The 22,428-nt window shown below is 43.5% G+C and overlaps 1 protein-coding gene across 1 annotated transcript; it reads left to right on the top strand.

The window, feature by feature from the left end:
• The first annotated feature begins 13,008 nt into the window (after positions 1-13,008).
• Positions 13,009-14,425, top strand: LOC126033625 (dnaJ homolog subfamily A member 1-like). Its single transcript, XM_049790612.1, has one exon. It carries the CDS (start codon positions 13,075-13,077, stop codon positions 14,266-14,268), a length of 1,194 nt encoding a protein of 397 aa, XP_049646569.1. The 5' UTR covers positions 13,009-13,074; the 3' UTR covers positions 14,269-14,425.
• Positions 14,426-22,428: the final 8,003 nt, after the last annotated feature.

Raw genomic sequence — 22,428 nt, 5'->3', positions numbered from 1 at the left:
TGAAACTGGCTTTGATTCTAAGGAACTCCATCCACCACACTGCCTCCTACTACAGTACTAGGTGCTTCTGAGAGAGGAATGGCGGGAGAGACAGACAGACAGAGACAGAGACAGACAGAAATGGAGACAGAGAGAGAGAGAAGCATGCTCAAGAAACACAGGTTTCTCCCAAGTGAAGAGGGAGCCCAGTATGTAGCCCAGCCTCACGGATGGAAAACATAAAGTTACATCTTGAGAGGGGAGGTTTAGGCACCTTCCTTTGTATCCTTCCTGGGATCAATTGACTTTTTACGGCCACCCTGCATGACACTTTCTCCCCAGAGAACTCCTTGCTGGGCCAAGAGGTAATGATGAGGCAGCTGATGGCCTCTGATGGCCCTTTCCTGGCCTTGCGCCCTACTGGAGCTATTCTCCAGGGCGTCTGGTCTCCTCCAGGTTTGCAGTGGCGCCAGGTCAAGGGCTTATCAGGCCTTAGTTCCTGAGTCTACAGGTGGGTCCTGGCAGCTGGATCCTGGCTGGCTTTATTGCTCATAAGGTCCCTTAGTCAGACAGGCGCCTTTCCCTATCTCCCTGCCTACTTAATATCTCCCATCACATCTCTCAGATGTGACCTGGGACCTGAGAGCAACTGAGATTTTGCTGTGGTGGTAGAAAGGCAGCTGACCCACAAGGCCTGGGGCAGGTATAGGTGTAGGTTGAAACTTCCTTCCCTGCAGACCGAGGCCACCCATAGCGCCCTCTTCCCAGTCTCCTTGCTGTTTTGGGGGAGAGGGAAAGTGCTCACTCCCTTCCTGGAGTTTCCACTTTCTCTCCCACTTCACCTGGGGACTCCCATTGGCATCACTTTTGAAGGAACCCAGAATGTGTCCTGTTTTCCCTTCCTGGGAGGAAATGTCTGCAAAACCTAAAAGGCTGTAGTCCCAAGCAGAAGGAAAAGAATCAGAGAACACTTGATAAGTGAAAACAGAAAAACCAGTCCACCACTTTCAGAGGGTCACTGACTCGTTGAAGGTCCCCCCGAACCCCTAACTCTGAGATTCAGAACCTCTGCCTTGGAGGTTTATAAGGACATAGATTCACAACACCAAGTAAAGACACAGAAACAGGCACACAGTTGGGATAGGCAAAGCTTGTATGAGGAGCAAGAGCTGGGGAGAGAACAGCGAGCCAGAAGCGCTCCCCCAGGATACAAGAAGACTAAGAAGGAGTGGAGGAATTTCATGGGGCTGGCAGTCCTGTAGCAGAGACACAAAGTGGGCCTGGCCTGACCTCAGGGGGAGCCAAAGCTGCTTCCTCCTCTGTAGGTGGGATTCGATGACAGGGGAGATTGCAGAGGACAGGCATTCAGTGTAATGGTTCATGCATCTGGTTGTTTCTAAGATAGCACTTCCTTTCCTGGTGGCTATTTTGTTTGTTGTTTAGTTTTGCCTCAAACCATATGCAACTGTGCTCATGGCTCATTCCTGAATCTTGTCAGGGATGACTCCTGGCAGAGTTCAAGGGACCATCTGGGGTGCAGGGGATCAAACTGGGATCAGCCCGTTAAAGCATGACAAATGCCTTAATCCCAATACTATCTCTTTTTCAGGCCCTCAAACCTGTAAATCACAGCGATTAAGTCTCTGAGGATCTAAGGAACTGTTTTCTTCTTGCCATAATTTACACCAATCAACACACACTGAGACCCTCAGATTGCTTCCCTCAAAGCTCCCTTCTCAAAGCTGGTGTTCCCAACATCTCATAGATTCCCCCCAAGCATGCCAGGAATGATTCCTGAGTGCAGAGCCAGGAGTAACAATTGAATGCTGCCAGGTGTGGCCCCCAAACCAAATTAAATGACCTTTTTTTTCCAGGAAATAAGATGACAGTTTTTTATTTTTAATTTTTTAATTATGAGAACAAAGATGCAAAGAAAGAGGACAAGGTAAAGTTACAGTGGAAGGACACTCATCCATAAACAGAATTCTTAGAAGAAGTCCTTTGCTGATATCTTAACTTTGAACTTTCAGCCAAAGAGCTTTAAGATAAATAAAATAGAACCCAGGTACAATTACTTTATCCCTCAAGTCCCCAAATTGTAATACATTATAATATTTCTTAGCAGCACACAAAGCAATCTAAAGCCATAAAACTTATGCAACTCCTTAAAATTAAAGGCATAGTATTTTTTTTTACATTTCCGTGCACATGCATATTAGTTTAAGTTAACCTCAAGAGTTTAAGTGAGTTTTTTTTAAGGATTAGAGACAAAGGAGCACAGTAAAAACTGTGTTAGAGTGGCAATTACTGTTTGCATAGGCGCACCAAAATATGAGGGACATGGACAGGAAAAACCTTGGCCTAAATATAAGGAGAACCTACCCCTGAAGTTTCCTGGCATAAGACCAACTCTAGGCTTCAGGCAAGCTAGTTTCTCCAATCCAAGACATTGTCTGTAGTGCCAACACACTTTTATTTTTCACACAGTCTCTATTATTGGTATCATATTTCTGTATTAAAGATCCTGGAATCTGCATATTCTACATTGAAGTCAGGATGTGGAGCATCCTCTCATTTTACCTCACAATTAAAGGGCAATACAGAGAGCCCTGTCCTGTAAGCAGGTCGTTGTTGTTAAGTCTTCTCAATGTTAAGGGAAGTCTCTTTTGATCAGGTCAATGTCAGAGCAGCAGTAGGGTCTTCCCTGGTAGAGGATTGCTTCCAGATGATGTTATAGACAAACTTGGATATTTTGTGGATGGCTTCCCTGGTTCAGGGGTGAATGGAGAATACCCATTCTTCTGAGGCCTGTGCCTGGTCATTATGTCAATGTTCAGGGTGTAAGGTCTCGTTGCACTATAAGATTTGTGTGTTTTCACAAAAATCAATGGCCTTTCTATACACCAATAGTAATAAGGAAGAAATGGACATTAAGAAAACAACCCCATTCACAATAGTGCCACACAAACTCAAAAACTTGGAATCAACTTGACTAAAAATATGAAGGACCTATACAAAGAAAACTAGAAAACTCTGCTCCAAGAAATAAGAGAGGACAAGCGGAAATGGAAGCACATACCCTGCTCATGGATTGGCAGGATTAACATAATCAAAATGGCAATACTCCCCAAAGCATTGTACAGATTTAATACGATCCTTCTAAAGATACCCATGACATTCTTCAAAGAAGTGGATCAGGCACTTTTGAAATTCATTTGGAACAATAAACACCCTAAAATAGCTAAAGCAATCATTGGAAAAAAGAATATGGGAGGAATTACTTTCCTCAACTTTAAACTGTACTACAAAGCAATAGTTATCAAAACAGCATGGTATTGGAATAAAGAAAGGCCCTCAGATCAGTGGAATAGGCTTGAATACTATGCACAGGTTACACCATGACACCTGCCTGCACAGGGCAGAGTAGGACAAGTCACACCGTGACACCTGAAAGAGAGGGGGGACAGGCAGGTCGCATTGCCACCTCCCCTATTAACCACCACCTTCAGGGTCCCATGCTGGGCATACAGAGAGAACACGGAACATACCAGCACACAACCCCATGCAGCTTAAAGAGCCAGAGCCATCTCCTCCTCCCTGGAAGTCCCCAGTGACCACCTATTCAGGTGAACAACCCTGTACCAAGGCCCTTTCCATCTCTTGCCATACCCAGAACCTTTAATCTTCATGGCAAATCTCACCTGCCCCAGAAAAGTTGAGTTGGCAGTGGTGCTGCCAATTTGACCATCTCACTGGAAGTCACCCTCTTGTGATAGCACCCAGACAGAGTATGAGGCTAGAACTGTAATAAGATAGTTAGACTGAGAAGATTCTGCAGCTTTGAAAAGATTTGAGATTTCATACAACTCCCACATTGCTTATTTTTAAATTTTGAGGTGCAAATACAGACTGTGCTTTCATGGAGATGAGACAGGACTAAGTTGCTTGGGGGCAACTTTTCCCTTTAAGGGGCTTCATTTCCACTATCTAGTGGAGACCATCCCCAACTTCCAACCTCTGTGGACATCCTTTGCTTCTGCACAGCAGATCAATTCTTTCTTACAACTTTTGTTGTTCTTGTTGTTGTTGTTGCTGTGGTGGTGGTGGTGGTGGTGGTGGTGGTGGTGGTGGTGGTGGTGGTGGTGGTGGTGGTGGTGGTGGTGGTGGTGTTTGGAACCACAGCCAGTGTTCCTCAAGGGTCACTCCTGGCTCTGCACTCAGAAGTCACTCTGTACCCCAAGAGAAGGGACACCCACTCAAACCCACATCTCATCCCCGGCAAAAAAAAAAGTCAACCAACACCCCTGCTGACTCACTCGCTGTGGCCCTCCTTACCAGTTCTTCCTAATGTGGACTGTTGCTTGGTACCGGACTTAGCTCTAAAAGGACTATGATGGATCTAAAAGGACTCTCAGTGCAAGGACTCTACCCAAGACTTCCCTGCCGCAAATCTTTTGCCAATCTCAAGAAGGTCAGGGTGTGTGATGAAAAGGCACCCAGGAACCCACACCCCCCCCAAGAAAATCTTAAAAGCCAATGGGTAAATCTACAGTTTCATCATAAGTATAAGCCTTGTATAACATTACCTCTTTACCTACTCATCCCCAAATATAAGGTAGTCTCCTGCATCACTTTATTCCTTTAATTACTTTTTTATTTCATTTTTTATTATTATTTAAAAAACTTTTTTTCTTTATACATATATGTTTATCTCTATTTTTATTTTTTTTGGGTGTGTGACTTGCTTCTGTTTTCATCTCTTTCCACCCCCAAATGCACCGGCAATATAATGTAGCACCATTTCTTCCTGCAAAGACACACTATAAAAAGTGTATAAAAACAAGCTCTTATCTACTAGGGATAAGAACTCATACTTTTTTACACACAAGGGCATCTCCCATCATAAATATATATCATACGAACCCAACTTAGATGACTGTCCAGCCTGAAACCCTGTATCCAGGCATAGAAACGACACAGTTCTTCACAACAGCTACAAGAACAAAATCCCATCTGGGACATCCTTAATGTTGCTCAAACACCAACATGGCCCAGATCTAATATGATATTCTTACAACAAGGAAATTGGGAACATCTTAACCTAAGAGCAGGTTATTCTACCTCACCAGCTAACAATAAGACAAAATCAGAAGACTTGTCACCCTTTCGTCTATGCAAAAGCCAAGATTGCGATCTATAGATGACTGGCTGATAGAACCATAACTGGGCAGTATGTATCCTGGGACCAATTAAAAAAAGCCCTAGTCTAGGGTTTGATCCACGACCTGCACAACAACCATGATCTCTAATTCCAGAGGTCTGACTGAGACAGTAGCAACTGATCTCCTGGTAACATAATGAAAGACACTATCCCAGGCTCCATCCTAGGATCAGCGCAAGGACCAAGACCACCAACCACAGAAGACGGATTAAAATGACACTAAGGGAACAGAACTTCTAGAACCACAAAGACTTCACCATAAGTTCCATCCTTGACCTGTGCAGAGACTGAGATCTCTAGATACAGAGACCTGACTTTACCACCCAGGATGGAGCAGAAGTCTCCCATACACCACAGGAGCACCAACGGGAGAGAAAATGAACTAGAAGGGACCCTATAGTTAATCCCATGACAATATACTCCAAGGATGGAGAAACCCTGTATCTCTTAGGTCAAGGGAATTCTTTTTTGAATGACCCCAATGTTTACTGTGCCTATGCAAGAGGAGGAAAAATAAATATATATATATCTATATATATAAAAAAGAGACAAAAAGCACAGAATAATCCCCCCTTTTATTTCCTTTTTTCTTTCTCTTCCTTTTATTTTATTTTATCTACTTTTAGTCGATTTCTTTGAATTGGTGTGGATAATGAACTGGTTGTCTCCACTTTTAATTATTTATTTTTTCTTTCTTCTTTTCTCTTCTGTTTTGTGCTCTGTCAGGTTTTTTATACCAGGACCAGGGCAAGTATGTAGTGCCTATCTTTATTGCTGAAGTGCTCAGTGGATATTTCATTTGATACTTCTTTTTATACTGTTGTGGTGTTTCACCATCTTTTTCCCCTTCATCTCCTGAACCGAGGATGAGAGCCTCTTGGACCCCACCCATTTTCGGCATATATTTTTTTTTAATTTTTTTATTTAAACACCTTGATTACATACATGATTGTGTTTGGGTTTCAGTCATAAAAGGAACACCACCCATCACCAGTGCAACATTCCCATCACCCAAGTCCCAAATCTCCCTCCTCCCCACCCAACCCCCGCCTGTACCCTAAACAGGCTCAACATTTCCCTCATACATTCTCAATATTAGGACAGTTCAAAATGTAGTTATTTCTCTAACTAAACTCATCACTCTTTGTGGTGAGCTTCCTGAGGTGAGCTGGAACTTCCAGCTCTTTTCTCTTTTGTGTCTGAAAATTATTATTACAAGGGTGTCTTTCATTTTTCTTAAAACCCATAGATGAGTGAGACCATTCTGCGTTTTTCTCTCTCTCTCTCTGACTTATTTCACTCAGCATAATAGATTCCATGTACATCCATGTATAGGAAAATTTCATGACTTCATCTCTCCTGACAGCTGCATAATATTCCATTGTGTATATGTACCACAGTTTCTTTAGCCATTCGTCTGTTGAAGGGCATCTTGGTTGTTTCCAGAGTCTTGCTATGGTAAATAGAGCTGCAATGAATATAGGTGTAAGGAAGGGGTTTTTGTATTGTATTTTTGTGTTCCTAGGGTATATTCCTAGGAGTGGTATAGCTGGATCGTATGGGAGCTCGATTTCCAGTTTTTGGAGGAATCTCCATATCGCTTTCCATAAAGGTTGAACTAGACAGCATTCCCACCAGCAGTGGATAAGAGTTCCTTTCTCTCCACATCCCCGCCAACACTGTTTATTCTCATTCTTTGTGATGTGTGCCATTCTCTGGGGTGTGAGGTGGTATCTCATCGTTGTTTTGATTTGCATCTCCCTGATGATTAATGATGTGGAACATTTTTTCATGTGTCTTTTGGCCATTTGTATTTCTTCTTTGTCAAAGTGTCTGTTCATTTCTTCTCCCCATTTTTTGATGGGGTTAGATGTTTTTTTCTTGTAAAGTTCTGTCAGTGCCTTGTATATTTTGGAGATTAGCCCCTTATCTGATGGGTATTGGGTGAATAGTTTCTCCCACTCAGTGGGTGGCTCTTGTATCCTGGGCACTATTTCCTTTGAGGTGCAGAAGCTTCTCAGCTTAATATATTCCCATCTGTTAATCTCTGCTTTCACTTGCTTGGAGAGTGCAGTTTCCTCCTTGAAGATGCCTGTAATGTCCTGTAGTGTTTTGCCTATGTGCTGTTCTATATATCTTATGGTTTTAGGGCTGATATCGAGGTCTTTAATCCATTTGGATTTTACCTTTGTACATGATGTTAGCTGGGGGTCTAAGTTTAATTTTTTGCAAGTGGCTATCCAATTGTGCCAACACCACTTGTTGAAGAGGCTTTCCCTGCTCCATTTAGGATTTCCTGCTCCTTTATCAAAAATTAGATGGTTGTATCTCTGGGGAACATTTTCTGAGTATTCAAGCCTATTCCACTGATCTGAGGACCTATCCTTATTCCAATACCATGCTGTTTTGATAACTATTGCTTTGTAGTACAGTTTAAAGTTGGGAAAAGTAATTCCTCCCATATTCTTTTTCCCAATGATTGCTTTAGCTATTCGAGGGTGTTTATTGTTCCAAATGAATTTCAAAAGTGTCTGATCCACTTCTTTGAAGAATGTCATGGGTATCTTTAGAGGGATGGCATTAAATCTGTATAATGCCTTGGGGAGTATTGCCATTTTGATGATGTTAATCCTGCCAATCCATGAGCAGGGTATGTGTTTCCATTTCCGTGTGTCCTCTCTTATTTCTTGGAGCAGAGTTTTATAGTTTTCTTTGTATAGGTCCTTCACATATTTAGTCAAGTTGATTCCAAGATATTTGAGTTTGTGTGGTACTATTGTGAATGGGGTTGTTTTCTTAATGTCCATTTCATCCTTATTACTATTGGTATATAGAAAGGCCATTGATTTTTGTGTGTTAATTTTGTAGCCTGCCACCTTGCTATATGAGTCTATTGTTTCTAGAAGCTTTTTGATAGAGTCTTTAGGGTTTTCTAAGTAGAGTATCATGTCATCTGCAAACAGTGAGAGCTTGACTTCTTCCTTTCCTATCTGGATTCCCTTGATATCCTTTTCTTGCCTAATCGCTATAGCAAGTACTTCCAGTGCTATGTTGAATAGGAGTGGTGAGAGAGGACAGCCTTGTCTTGTGCCAGAATTTAGAGGGAAGGCTTTCAGTTTTTCTCCATTGAGGATAATATTTGCCACTGGCTTGTGGTAGATGGCCTTCACTATATTGAGAAAGGTTCCCTCCATTCCCATCTTGCTGAGAGTTTTGATCAAGAATGGGTGTTGGACCTTATCAAATGCTTTCTCTGCATCTATTGATATGATCATGTGGTTTTTATTTTTCTTGTTATTGATGTTGTGTATTATGTTGATAGATTTACGGATGTTAAACCAGCCTTGCATTCCTGGGATGAAACCTACTTGATCGTAGTGGATGATCTTCTTAACGAGGCATTGAATCCTATTTGCCAGGATTTTGTTGAGGATCTTTGCATCTGCATTCATCAGTGATATTGGTCTGTAATTTTCTTTTTTGGTAGCGTCTCTGTCTGGTTTAGGTATCAAGGTGATGTTGGCTTCATAAAAGCTATTTGGAAGTGTTTCTGTTTGTTCAATTTCATGAAAGAGTCTTGCCAAGATTGGCAGTAGTTCCTCTTGGAAAGTTTGATAGAATTCATTAGTGAATCCATCTGGACCTGGGCTTTTGTTTTTCGGCAGACATTTGATTACTGTTTTAATTTCATCAATGGTGATGGGGGTGTTTAGATATGCTACATCCTCTTCCTTCAACCGTGGAAGATTATAAGAGTCCAAGAATTTATCCATTTCTTCCAGGTTCTCATTTTTAGTGGCGTAGAGTTTTTCAAAGTAGTTTCTGATTACCCTTTGAATCTCTGTCATATCAGTAGTGATCTCTCCTTTTTCATTCCTGATATGAGTTATCAAGTTTCTCTCTCTCTCTTTCTTTGTTAGGTTTGCCAGTGGTCTATCAATCTTGTTTATTTTTTCAAAGAACCAACTTCTGCTTTCGTTGATCTTTCGGATTGTTTTTTGAGTTTCCACTTCGTTGATTTCTGCTCTCAGCTTTGTTATTTCCTTTTGTCTTCCTATTCTTGGGTCCTTTTGTTGAGCATTTTCTAGTTCTATTAGCTGTGTCATTAAGCTACTCAGGTAAGCTCCTTCTTCCTTCCTGATGTGTGCTTGCAAAGCTATAAATTTTCCTCTCAGTACTGCTTTTGCTGTGTCCCATAAGTTCTGTGAGTTTGTGTCTTTATTGTCATTTGTTTCCAGGAACCTTTTTATTTCCTCCTTGATTTCATCTCGGACCCACTGGTTATTGAGCATGAGGCTGTTTAACTTCCAGGTGTTAAAGTGTTTCTTCTGAGTCCCTTTGGAGTTCACAAATAATTTCAGAGCCTTGTGGTCAGCGAAGGTAGCCTGCAAAATTTCTATCCTCTTGATCTTATGGAGGTATGTTTTATGTGCCAGCATGTAGTCTATCCTGGAGAATGTCCCATGTACATTGGAGAAGAATGTGTATCCAGGTTTCTGGGGATGGAGTGTCCTATATATATCCACTAGGCCTCTTTCTTCCATTTCTCTCCTCAGGTCTAGTATATTCTTGTTGGGTTTCAGTCTGGTTGACCTGTCCAGTGTTGACAAAGCCGTGTTAAGGTCCCCCACAATTATTGTGTTGTTGTTGATATTATTTTTCAGATTTGTCAACAGTTGTATTAAATATTTTGCTGGCCCCTCATTTGGTGCATATATGTTTAGGAGAGTGAATTCTTCCTGCTCTACGTACCCCTTGATTAATATAAAATGTCCGTCTTTGTCCCTTACAACCTTCCTGAGTATAAAGTTTGCATTATCTGATATTAGTATGGCCACTCCAGCTTTTTTATGGGTGTTGTTTGCTTGGATAACTTTTCTCCAGCCTTTTATTTTGAGTCTATGTTTGTTCTGACTATTCAGGTGCGTTTCTTGTAGGCAGCAGAAGGTTGGATTGAGTTTTTTGATCCATTTAGCCACTCTGTGTCTCTTAACTGGTGCATTTAGTCCATTGACGTTGAGAGAAAGAATTGTCCTGGGATTTAACGCCATCTTTATTTCAAAATTTGGTGTGTCTTTTGGGTAGTCTTGTCTTAGATTAGGTCTTTCAGTTTTTCTCTTAAGACTGGTTTTGTGTCTGTGAAGTTTCTGAGCTGTTTTTTGTCTGTGAAACCATGTATTCTTCCATCAAACCGCAAAGTGAGTTTTGCTGGGTATAGTATTCTGGGTGAAGCATTCATTTCATTCAGTCTTGTCACAATATCCCACCACTGCTTTCTGGCATTGAGCGTTTCTGGTGACAGGTCTGCTGTAAATCTCAGGGAAGCTTGCTTGAACATGATTTCCCCTTTTGATCTTGCTGTTTTCAGAATTCTGTCTCTATCTGTGGGATTTGTCATTGTGACTAGGATGTGTCTTGGGGTGGTTTTTCTGGGGTCTCTTTTGGTTGGTACTCTTCGGGCATGCAGGATTTGATCACATATATTCTTTAGCTCTGGAAGTTTCTCTTTAATGATGTTCTTGACCATTGATTCTTCCTGGAAATTTTCTTCCTGGGTCTCTGGGACTCCAATGATTCTTAAGTTGTTTCTGTTGATCTTATCATAGACTTCTATTTTCGTCTGTTCCCATTCTTTGACTAATTTTTCCATTGTCTGCTCATTTGCTTTAAGTTTTTTGTCCAATCTCTCCTGCTGTATGGAATTGTTATGTATCTCATCTTCCACAGCACCAAGTCTATTCTCAGCTTCTGATACCCTGTCCCAGAGCTTATCCATTTTGTCATTCACTTCGTTTACTGACTTTTTCAGTCCTGTTAGTTGACATGTTATTTCAGTTTGGAGTTTTGTCATTTCTGCCTTCATATTTTCTTGGTTCTTATTAGTGTTCTGTTCAACTCGATCCATGGTTTCTTGGAGTCTGTTGAGCACCTTCCATATTGCTAGTCTAAAGTCCTTATCTGAGAGGTTGATTAGTTGTTCAGTCATTATCTGGTCCTCAGAATTGTCATCTTCATTCTCTATGTCTGATGCTGGCCTGCGTTGTTTCCCCATTGTCACACTTGTATTGTGGGTTTTTCTACGTGTTGTAGTGGTATTCATTGTCTATATGATGTAGGCAGCACACTCCTCTGGCTCCTCCCTTTCTGGATGGGCTGACTTGCCTCTAAGGGAGGGGAGTCCTCCGTGGATGAAGCCTCACACTGGGACAAATCTTAGGCCCGAGCATGCAACAGAGAAGACAGTCCAGAGAGAAATGTTTGCTTCTGTGATATAGCGCCGTTCTTAGTGTGATTTTTCCTTCTTGTTGCAATGGAGTTCTTTCCTTAGAAAGAGTGCACGGCCGCGTAGCGAAGCGGAGCGGCCGTGCTCCTCTGAGCCTCTTTTTGCCCCACTCTCAAGAGTTTCACGCAAGAGGACAGTAGACAGACATAGACAGGTCACACTCACAGTCTTTCACAGCTGAGCCCCACTGGGCCGGTGTACTTTCGCGGATTTTCCCCGCCTGGTGTCACACACAGGGAGCCAGCTTTTGCAAAGGTTAGCCAGTTTTTATGCTCTGAAGTCCCTCCCTGAAAATGGCGTCTGGGCGAGCGAGGTTTCTGGAGGCTCTTTTTGCCCCACTCGCAAGAGTTTCACGCAAGAGGACAGTAGACAGACATAGACAGGTCACACTCACAGTCTTTCACAGCTGAGCCCCACTGGGCCGGTGTACTTTCGCGGATTTTCCCCGCCTGGTGTCACACACAGGGAGCCAGCTTTTGCAAAGGTTAGCCGGTTTTTATGCTCTGAAGTCCCTCCCTGAAAATGGCGTCTGGGCGAGCGAGGTTTCTGGAGGCTCTTTTTGCCCCACTCGCAAGAGTTTCACGCAAGAGGACAGTAGACAGACATAGACAGGTCACACTCACAGTCTTTCACAGCTGAGCCCCACTGGGCCGGTGTACTTTCGCGGATTTTCCCCGCCTGGTGTCACACACAGGGAGCCAGCTTTTGCCACGTCTCTCCCTTTATCAGAACAACTTCATATTGAATAAGACAAGATGCCTTCAATCTTAAACCAGGTGCAGCTCGACCGGCTGCGGCCAATCCTGCGGCGCCCAGGAAAAGGGGCTCCTGTGAAGAAGGGGGGGGTCTTCTCCAGGGTCCACGAGGTAAATCGAGGCAGCGGCGGGTTGTCCCAGGTCACTTTCCCCCGGCATATATATTTTTACCCCATCTTATTACTTTTCTTCTCTTCAAACAAAATCACATAACTTTAACTATCTAGCCCCACCTCCCAATTAGAGGGGGATATAATGAAGGTACCATGACCAAACAGCCATAAGATCACTAAGTAGTAAGCTAGGCACAGAGGGGACCACTCATTCTAGCAGCCCCAGGGGTGAGGGTGGAGGCTAGGGGAGGCAGGACGAGAACAGGAAGGGAACAGGGGTGGAGGGAGGACAATTTGGTGGTGGGAATTCCCCTGACTCAATGTTAATATGTACCTAAAATATTACTGAGAATGATATATAAGCCACTATGATTAAAATAAAAATTACATATTAAGGGGCCGGAGAGATAGCATGGAGGTGGGGCGTTTGCCTTTCATGCAGAAGACCATTGGTTTGAATCCCGGCATCCCATATGGTCCCCCGTGCCTGCTGGGGCAATTTCTGAGCGTAGAGCCAAGAGTAACCCCTGAGCACTGCGGGTGTGACCCAAAAACCAAACAAAAAAATTACATATTAAAAAGAAAAAAAGAGGGAACTTTCCAGAACGCCGCCTCGCCCGCCCGCCTCAGAGGCTGAGGGGAAGCTGCGCACAGCCCACGCCGCACCGCTCCTGAGCCCGTGGGTCGTCAGCACCGGCCTCGCCGGCTCCCCGGCTGTAGAAAATGGTGAAAGAAACCACTTATTACGATGTTTTGGGGGTCAAACCCAATGCTACCCAGGAAGAATTGAAAAAGGCTTACCGGAAACTTGCCTTGAAATACCATCCGGATAAGAATCCAAATGAAGGAGAGAAGTTTAAACAGATTTCTCAAGCTTATGAAGTGCTCTCTGATGCTAAGAAAAGGGATTTATATGACAAAGGCGGCGAACAGGCAATTAAAGAAGGTGGAGCAGGTGGCGGGTTCAGCTCCCCCATGGACATCTTTGATATGTTTTTTGGAGGAGGAGGAAGGATGCAGAGAGAAAGAAGAGGTAAAAATGTTGTGCATCAGCTCTCTGTAACCTTAGAAGATTTATGTAATGGTGCAACAAGAAAGCTAGCTCTGCAGAAGAATGTGATCTGTGACAAATGTGAAGGCCGAGGTGGTAAGAAAGGAGCAGTAGAATGCTGTCCCAATTGCCGAGGTACTGGAATGCAAATAAGAATTCATCAGATAGGACCTGGGATGGTTCAGCAAATTCAGTCTGTGTGCATGGAATGCCAGGGTCACGGGGAACGGATCAGTCCTAAAGACAGATGTAAAAGCTGCAATGGAAGAAAGATAGTCCGAGAGAAGAAGATTCTGGAAGTTCATATTGACAAAGGCATGAAAGATGGCCAGAAGATAACATTCCACGGTGAAGGAGACCAAGAACCAGGACTGGAGCCAGGAGACATTATTATCGTTTTAGATCAGAAGGATCATGCTGTTTTTACTAGGCGAGGAGAAGACCTTTTCATGTGCATGGACATACAGTTGGTTGAAGCATTGTGTGGCTTCCAGAAGCCAATATCTACTCTTGACAACCGAACTATAGTAATCACCTCTCATCCAGGTCAGATTGTGAAGCATGGAGATATCAAGTGTGTGCTAAATGAAGGCATGCCAATTTACCGTAGACCATATGAAAAGGGTCGCCTAATCATTGAGTTTAAGGTAAACTTTCCTGAGAATGGCTTTCTCTCTCCCGATAAACTCTCTCTGCTGGAAAAACTCCTTCCTGAAAGGAAGGAAGTAGAAGAAACTGATGAAATGGACCAGGTAGAACTGGTGGACTTTGATCCAAATCAGGAAAGACGGCGCCATTACAATGGAGAAGCATACGAAGATGATGAGCATCATCCCAGAGGTGGTGTTCAGTGTCAGACCTCTTAATGGGGCCAGTGAGTTACACTGCTGGCATTTTATGTGCAGTAGTGAATGAGTGAAGGACTATCTGATATACTCACTACTTGCAATTGTTTTGTTTTCAAATTCAACTATAGTAGTGTTTTAAAAGTTAAATGAAGAATAAACTCAAATATGAAAGCTCTGACTTTGCCCTGTATGTATGATGACTTAAATGTGCAAGATGAAGTTTAAGACCTGTAAAAACTAAAGAAAAAAATGGCCCAAGCAGTTTGTTCAGCCATACATTGTAATGATTTCAGCCGTGTAAATTGAGTAGCTTAGATTGAAAAGCTGGGTATATGTATTGACTCACTATAATGACCCTTTTGTTTAAGCTATGAAACTTAAAAAAAAAAATCTGTATTTAACTGGCAATCAGACAAAGAATTTGTAGAAAAGTGTTGGATTGTATAGTTGTGTTAAGTGGGATTCTTGTGATGCCTCTGCATTTATCCTGTTGCCTCAGCTGTTAATTGATGGCATGATACATAATTAAGCCTGTGGTATCAGTGACAGAAGAGATACCTTTCTAAAGAAGGAGGTTATCATCTGTGCTGCTTCTTAAGGGCTGCACTTGTAGAATTGCATTCCCTTGTGCTGTGCCATTTTATTTTCTTCAATATAATGCAGACCTCATTCCATTTCCCCTCTATTACATGATAAGACTCATTTGTGACTTGTGCAGGATTAACTTGGAGTGACAAGATCTTTATATGGAGAAGTAATTGCATGTATGAGATAGGAAGGTATTTTTCAGATTTGTTACAGGCTTACTTTAAACCATTTAAATGTGCTCCAAAATAACTACTGTAATGTTGGTAGTATATATAGCAAATTATGATTGAGTAGCTTTAATTGTATGTTTAAGTCATGTTCACAAGCTTAAATCTGGAGATCAGAATTTAAGCAATTGAAATGTATTTACGTCTCCTTAATATACTGATTACAAAGTAAAAAAAAAAAAAAAAAAAGAAAAAAAGAAAAAAAAAGAAAAGAAATCACTCCTGGCAGTGCTCAGGTGATCCTATGGGATGTCAAGGATAGAACCCAGGTTGGCCTTATGCAAAGCAAATGCCTTCCCTGCTGTGCTATCACTCTGTCACTGTGGCTCCTCCTTCCACACCTTTTTTTTTTTTTTTTTTTTTGGTCACACCGGCAGCGCTCAGGGGTTACTCCTGGATCTACGCTCAGAAATTGCTCCTGGCAGGCTCGGGGGACCATATGGGATGCCGCGATTCAAACCACCAACCTTCAGCATGCAAGGCACAACACCTTACCTCCATGCTATCTCTCCGGCCCCACCTTCCACATCTTGACAAGACAGTGCTCTAGCCCGTGACTCTGTTTCCTCTGAGCCAAGAGTGCAGTCAGCTACACTCAGGGAAACAGCCTGTGTTGGTGAGGATGCAGGTGTCACAATCCACCTTGTTCAAGACAACTGTGTGCAGCCATGGGTTTCTTGTGGGATTACTGGTCCCACCCTAATCACTATTCATACTCCACCCTAGGATATAATCTGATGATGGGATTATTGGATTATTCCCAATTTGGCAATCCTCTCTCACTCTAGGGTGTTGTCTGGTGCTTCTCAATAAAAGCAGAGGTTTGAGGAAGGCAGGCACTCATTCTTTGGTCTTCCTCCACTAAGCTCCTTTCCTTCTTAGGAGCAGAAGGCTTGTGTGGTGGAATTCCTGGTTTTAGTGCTGGATTTCCCGGACCTTTTCTCATACCACTGTCTGGAGTATTTCCTGCATCAAATTTGCTTTCAGACCTGCATCTCATCAGATACTCATTTTGGAGCCTGAGGCTCTGCTTATAGTTTCTGATAACTGGACCATGTTCAAATATGCAGCTCAGAAAAGCAAATTCAAGACCGCTTGAGCTGGTCATGGAAGATCAAGTTCTGAGTGAACCACACAAGCCTTTACCCAAGTAAACACACACACACAACTGTTTGCTGTTACATATATATATATATATATATATATATATATATAAAATACCAAGACCCAGAGTGATTGTTGGTGCCATTTATTTTAGAAAGAAATAAAAGAAACTAAACGACAAAGTCTAACCTCCAAAGAAATGCTAGGTGGGGTACAGGATGACCCAAAAACCTGAACATAGCAAAACTGGAAAGTTGTGGAGTCCCTGAGGCAGACACCTCTCTGACGCTCAAATTGCAGAAGAATTGTCTGCAGGAACAGAAAAGGGCTCCCTGTGCTTCTGTGGAAGGAACAGAGAGAGTCCTAAGGGGAGTTAGGAGGAGACATCAAGAGCATCTCCTACAGGTTCTCAGGGCTGAGGGACCCCACAGCACCCAGCCCCAGTCATGAGGGTTCCCAGGTTCCCCAACAAACAGGACAGTCCTTGACAGGTGAGGCTCACGTGGGATGAGGGTTACTTCCAGGCTGCTCTGGATGCGGATTCCTGCACATGCCTTGCACCCACCTGCACCCACCTGAGCACACCCACCCTCACCTATGTGCATCCCCCTTCCCTCATGTACTAACACCCCACAGAGGACCCAGGAACCCAACATACACAGCACTTCTCACCTGCTGCCTCTGGAGTGAGACCCTCATCCTCATAGAAGGATTATGTCCTGGGCCTCAGCCTCAGCCTCATCTTCAGACTGGTCCAGCTTATCCCTCATGGGCCCCTGGTCCTGGGCATCCTTGTCATGCTTGACCATTGGGGCCCAGGGCTGCTCAGCCTGGTCAAGAGGCCCAGGTCAAGAACGGCAGCAAGCAGGCTGAAGGTTCGTGGGGCATGGAGAGCAGCCACCACTTTGTCCTCAAAGATGCTTTGATGTCCCTTGTCCTGCTGTCCACAGGCATTGCTGTGTGTATGGAGGCCACTCTTGGATCAGCCAAAGGATCATATAGGGGGCCTGGCCTGGCTTCCACCTGCTGCTGTTTACCTGTGGGGTCTGCCCCGGCTATGATCTGGGGCTGGTGCCTGTTGGGTTACACCTTATTTTGCCTAAAACAAAGTTTATCCCTGGTATCTTTGTATCTGTTTGTTTACCACTTGGTTTCACCCAAAACAAAGACTGTCTTACTTGTAAACCTGGGTGGGTTTACTGCCCCACCCAGGGGTGATCTCTGTACTCAATAAAAAAGGAAGTTCTGGCAGGCAGTGAGCACCATACTAGGTAGAAGACTGCCAGACTACACGTGTTTCACCCTCAGTCTGGTCTGGATTATTTCATGTGCACCCTGATTCAGACTCCTTCACCTGGGCTTGGAGATAAAGTGTGTGGGATGATTCAACAATGGGCACCAGAAATTTGGACTGGTTTGAACCCTAGACCCAAGAAGAAGACTGCATCGATGGTGAGTGACTTGACCTTTTGTTGGATTATCAGCTCACCATGATATCCCCCTTGAGCTGGTCTGAATGTGCTGTGCCTTTCACTGGAACATCAATGAACATGGCTCCTGTTCTGAATGGCTTCGTGTTGCTCTGATCCATCTATCTTCATTTCTTACTCTGGACTCCACGTGCCAGGCTCCCTAGAGAGTCTCTTGCATACATACCACAAGAGGGAAAGAATGCCTTCCGTGGTGATGAGTTCTTGATTTAAAGGCCTTCTCGGGGCTGATAATTTATTGTTAACTCCTGACACTAAACCAGAGAGACTCTCATCTCTCAAGAATGATGAACCAGTTAGATGCAGAGTCTGAAAACTGTTCAATCAAAGAAAACCTAGTGCCCCGAGCACTGAGTCAGGTAGACAAGCCAGTGCAGCAATCCAAGTACTGGGCACTGTTAAATGATTCAATGTCCAGGATAGTTATGGATTTGGCACCAAAATGTATGAAATGACAACAAATCAGGGTGCACATGAAATAATCCAGACCAGACTAAGGGTGAAACACGTGTAGTCTGGCAGTCTTCTACTTAGCATGGTGTTCACTAGACAGCTATTAAGAGTAACAATCCCAGGAAGTTTCTGTGTAGTGTTGGAGATGGTGAGACCTTGGAGTTTAATGTTGTGAAAGGAGAAAGGGGTCCAAAAGCTGCTAATGTATCTGGACCTGGCAGAATGCCAGTGGAAGGTAACAGATATGCTCCCAATCAACATAGTTTCTGTCAATTCATCCACCAGCCTCACTCAGCTAGCCCACCACCTATGGTAGCAGAGGCCCCCTCCAGTGAGACAGAAGCAGGCAGTGAAGGGGAAAGAGTTGAAGACTCTAGGCAGAGTCCCAAATGCCACCATCTACCATCCCTTCTCTACCAGAGGAGCCTTTCGCGAGATCCTCGGACCCCTAATATGCAGCAGCCTAACACAGAAGGTGATGATGGAAATGATGGGGGATCCAAGGCAGCTGAAGACAAACAAAGGAGAAGCTGCTTTCAGAACTTCCTTCACCAGGGTTATGTCCAAAAAATTAACTTTCATCTAGGCTAATCTTTTGACCCTATTTTCATTGGTCACTATATTGCTGGTTAAATTGTGTTTTATCTGTATGGACCTTATGGTTTTGTTCAAAGCCCTTTTGCAAAAAGAAAATTTTGTATCTAGTGCTTTAATATTAGTTTGGACAATTCCGTGGAAATGCATAATATTGTTAGTTTTAAAAGTTCTCCGCTATCCTAGTGAATGTTTTCCAAATGCAATATTTTATTGTGTATCTTATGTAGCAATTTATTCTCATATTATGTCTAAAAATATTCTGATCTCTTTGTCCACAGAAGTATATGGAAAAGGAACTTGGGTACTATAGACTATTGTTAATAGTGTCCATTATAAGAATGTTTTAGCAGCGGCCAGAGAGATAGCATAGAGGTAAGGCGTTTGCCTTCCATGCAGAAGGTCATTGGTTTGAATCCCAGCATCCCATATGGTCTCCCGAGCGAGCCTGCAGGAGCAATTTCTGAGCGTAGAGCCAGGAGTAACCCCTGAACGCTGCCGGGTGCGACCCAAAAGTCAAAAGCCAAAAGCCAAAAAAAAAAAAAAAGAATGTTTTAACAAACTTGTTTCAAACTGTATAATATATGTAGAAATCATCTTGTGATTTTTATTTAAGTTTCTGAAAAGGAACTCAGATGTTCTAGACTTGTATTACAATGCTTAGTATAAGAATGTTTAAGAATTTTCTATTTAAGTGTATCTGCAGAAAGGTTCTAATGTTTGTTTAGAGAAGTCTATAAAAAGTGTTGTGAGGGCCCAGGGAGATAGCACAGCGGTGTTTGCCCTGCAAGCAGCCGATCCAGGACCAAAGGTGATTGGTTCGAATCCCGGTGTCCCATATGGTTCCCCATGCCTGCCAGGAGCTATTTCTGAGCAGACAGCCAGGAGTAACCCCTGAGCACCGCCGGGTGTGACCCAAAAACAAACAAATAAAAAAAGTGATGTGAAATGTGAAAAGATATTTAAAAAGCTTATTGTTTTGAGAATGATGTATACAGTTTAAAATTTGATGCTATTACTGTGCCTATGCAAAATAACCACTTTTGCTAATTCTGATCTGGGGTTCCTGCCTCTAGCAGAGAACAATAGAACATGGCTTATGTACCCTTCAATTTTTTGAACAGAAAGGGGCTGTTGTTGGGTTACACCTTATTTTACCTAAAACAAAGTTTATCCCTGGTTTTTTTTATATCTGCTTGTTTGCCACTTGGTTTCACTCAAAACAAAGAATGTCTTACTTGTAAACCTGAATGGGTTTACTGCCCCACCCAAGGGTGATCTCTGTACTCAATAAAAATAGAATTCTGGCAGGCAGTGGGCACCATACTAGATAGAAGACTACCAAACTACATGTGTTTCACCCTCAGCCTGGTCTGGATTGTTTCTTGTGCGGCCCTGATTTAGACTCATTCATCTGGGGCTGAATATACAGTGCTTGAGTGATTTTACAGGTTCCCATTTGTAGCAGCGTTGGGTTGGTTTCTGCAGTGTCACTGAGCTCTCTCTGCCCTCAGCCATGGCAGGACCCATGTGCTCCTGATGGTCTCTGGCATCCCCGGCCAACAGATCTGAGCTCTGGACTCTAGCTATGCATACAACCTGCTTGGCCAATAGCACTGAAAGAGTCCCCAGAACTTGCCAGAAGAGATTTCTGAATGCAGAGTCAGGAGTAATCTCTGAACACTGCTGGGTGTGGCCCCAAATCACAACAACAATAAAGTTATTCTATTTGTTCCTCCTTCCTCCTTTTTTTTTTTTTTTTTTTGCACCCCCTCCTTCTTCCTCATTCTTTCCCTTTTCTAGGTCATGAGGAATCATCCCTCTTGGGATTACAGTGGAGGAATATGTGTTGTGGGCCAATTCTGTTTGCAGACGCCAGCGCCTGCAAACAGATTCTTCGTGGAGTTCGGGAAACCTTCACGGGGAGAGAGTGGGTACACGAAATGGCGAAAAGACGGAACAATATTGTAGAAATGAATGAGACCACACAGAATGCATGGGGACTTGCGTCTAGAAAGACGAAGACAAATTTATTTTTTGAGCTGGCTGCTTTTAAGATTTGAGGTTTGGAATGCAGGGTGTAAATTTTTGACATCAAAGAAAATGGGAAACAGAATGAAAAACCCTGGCTAAAATTAGCATATTAAAGAACCGATACTGAAGGTGAAAAAGCAGTTTCTATTATGGGTTTGTTTTGTTTTGGGTAAGCAGGGGGAAACAGGCAATTTTCAGGGAAGTGGGAAGAGAGAGAAATATTTTAGAGTTTTGGGGGAAACTGAAAATTGCTTTGTTTTGAGTAAGCAGGGGAAAACTGAAAATTGCTTTACTCATGAGCTAAGTGTTTGGAAAAACTTGATCTTGGCGCCAAAGTAGCAAAGATTACAGGGAGCTGTTTAGTGGGAGACTTTTGGCGGGATTTGTACTGTCCTTCTTTGTTAGAAAGAATTACTAAGGCTTGATTTTTAATATTGGTTAAAAATAAAGAGAGAGATAGTTACAGCCACTTTAGAATTATGGCCAAACACTCCACGCAAAGGGTCAACCGATTTTGACTGCTCTAAGCGGGCCTTTTTGGCAAATAATTCTTTTTCAGGAGTGCAACACTTTTAATGTGTGCCCTTCCTGAGTGGGGCGCAACAAATATGTACATATCACAACCCACCCAAATATGCCCTCAAAGGAAAATAAGGCATTTTAGTGATTTTAGTAAAGAAATGTGATCCTCATGGCAGGGATGTGGTTCAGTGGTGGAGAAGCTTGGGCCTACCTGGAGTAAGTGAGACCTTGGTTTGGTCCCTTGCACCTGGGCATCTCTGGGTACCAGACTCTGCTGCATTCACCGTAAAAACTCCAAGAAGTGTTTTTTCCAGATTAATGGGCATAAGGGAAGCTGCTAATAGTAAAGAAAATCCAGCCTGGCTCGGCTTGTGTCCCCACACTCAGTAGAGGGGGACTGGTGTGACTGGGGAAGACATGGTTAAAGGACCAGAGAAAGAATCCCCAACCCTGGCCAGCACAAGGGAGAATGGTTGAGCCTAGAAACTGGGCCTCCCTCCATGAACACAGCCCCTCATTTGTGCCCCTTGTGGTACATCCCCGACTCGTGGGGATTTGCTAAGCTCTCTGTTCCCTCCTGCGCTGGTTCACGGATGGGATGATCCACTCAGGTTTGTAGGGTCCGGGCACCTTTCAATCAACATTTAAGACAACCAGACCCAGCTAGACCCTCACAACAATGAGAAACACTTACACACTCTCCTATTGGCCACTCCCAAATGGACCCCTGGCTTGGAGACACGCATCTCTGCCTCATGTCTCACTGGAATTTGGGGCTTTGAAATCAGCCACTTTGGTTCCTTGAATTGGGGGGGGGGGCGCTCTCAGCCTGGTCACAGCCAAGGCTCAGTCTAGACTCAAGAGGGTCCAGAAGCTATTTAGACTCAGGGCCACTCCCTGCAGAATAATAGGCAAGGACATAGGAGCCAGAGTGCCAGGGTCATTAGGAGTGAAACCAGTACATGGCAGTGATGAAGTGACTATGAATACTAGGGTGACCAAGGTGGCTGAGCCACCAGTGGGAGGACCAAGATGGCTGGGGTGAAGTTTGAGTTGGGGGCTCAGCTGGGCTCTGGGGCCATAGGATGGGCTCAGCATAAGTCCCTGAGGACAGAGCAAAAGAGAGGGATGACAGTACCTGGGACTGGTGCTCCTGGCATGTTTCC

The sequence above is a fragment of the Suncus etruscus genome, chromosome 17 (genome assembly GCF_024139225.1).
Source record: "Suncus etruscus isolate mSunEtr1 chromosome 17, mSunEtr1.pri.cur, whole genome shotgun sequence".
Classification (NCBI taxonomy): domain Eukaryota; kingdom Metazoa; phylum Chordata; class Mammalia; order Eulipotyphla; family Soricidae; genus Suncus; species Suncus etruscus.
Note: the sequence above shows the minus strand (reverse complement) of the source record. Positions and strands in the feature narration are given on the sequence as shown.

What these genes read in the sequence shown, in the direction of transcription:
- LOC126033625 (XM_049790612.1), top strand. Translation starts at nt 13,075, where the DNA reads ATGGTGAAAGAAACCACTTATTACGATGTTTTGGGGGTCAAACCCAAT.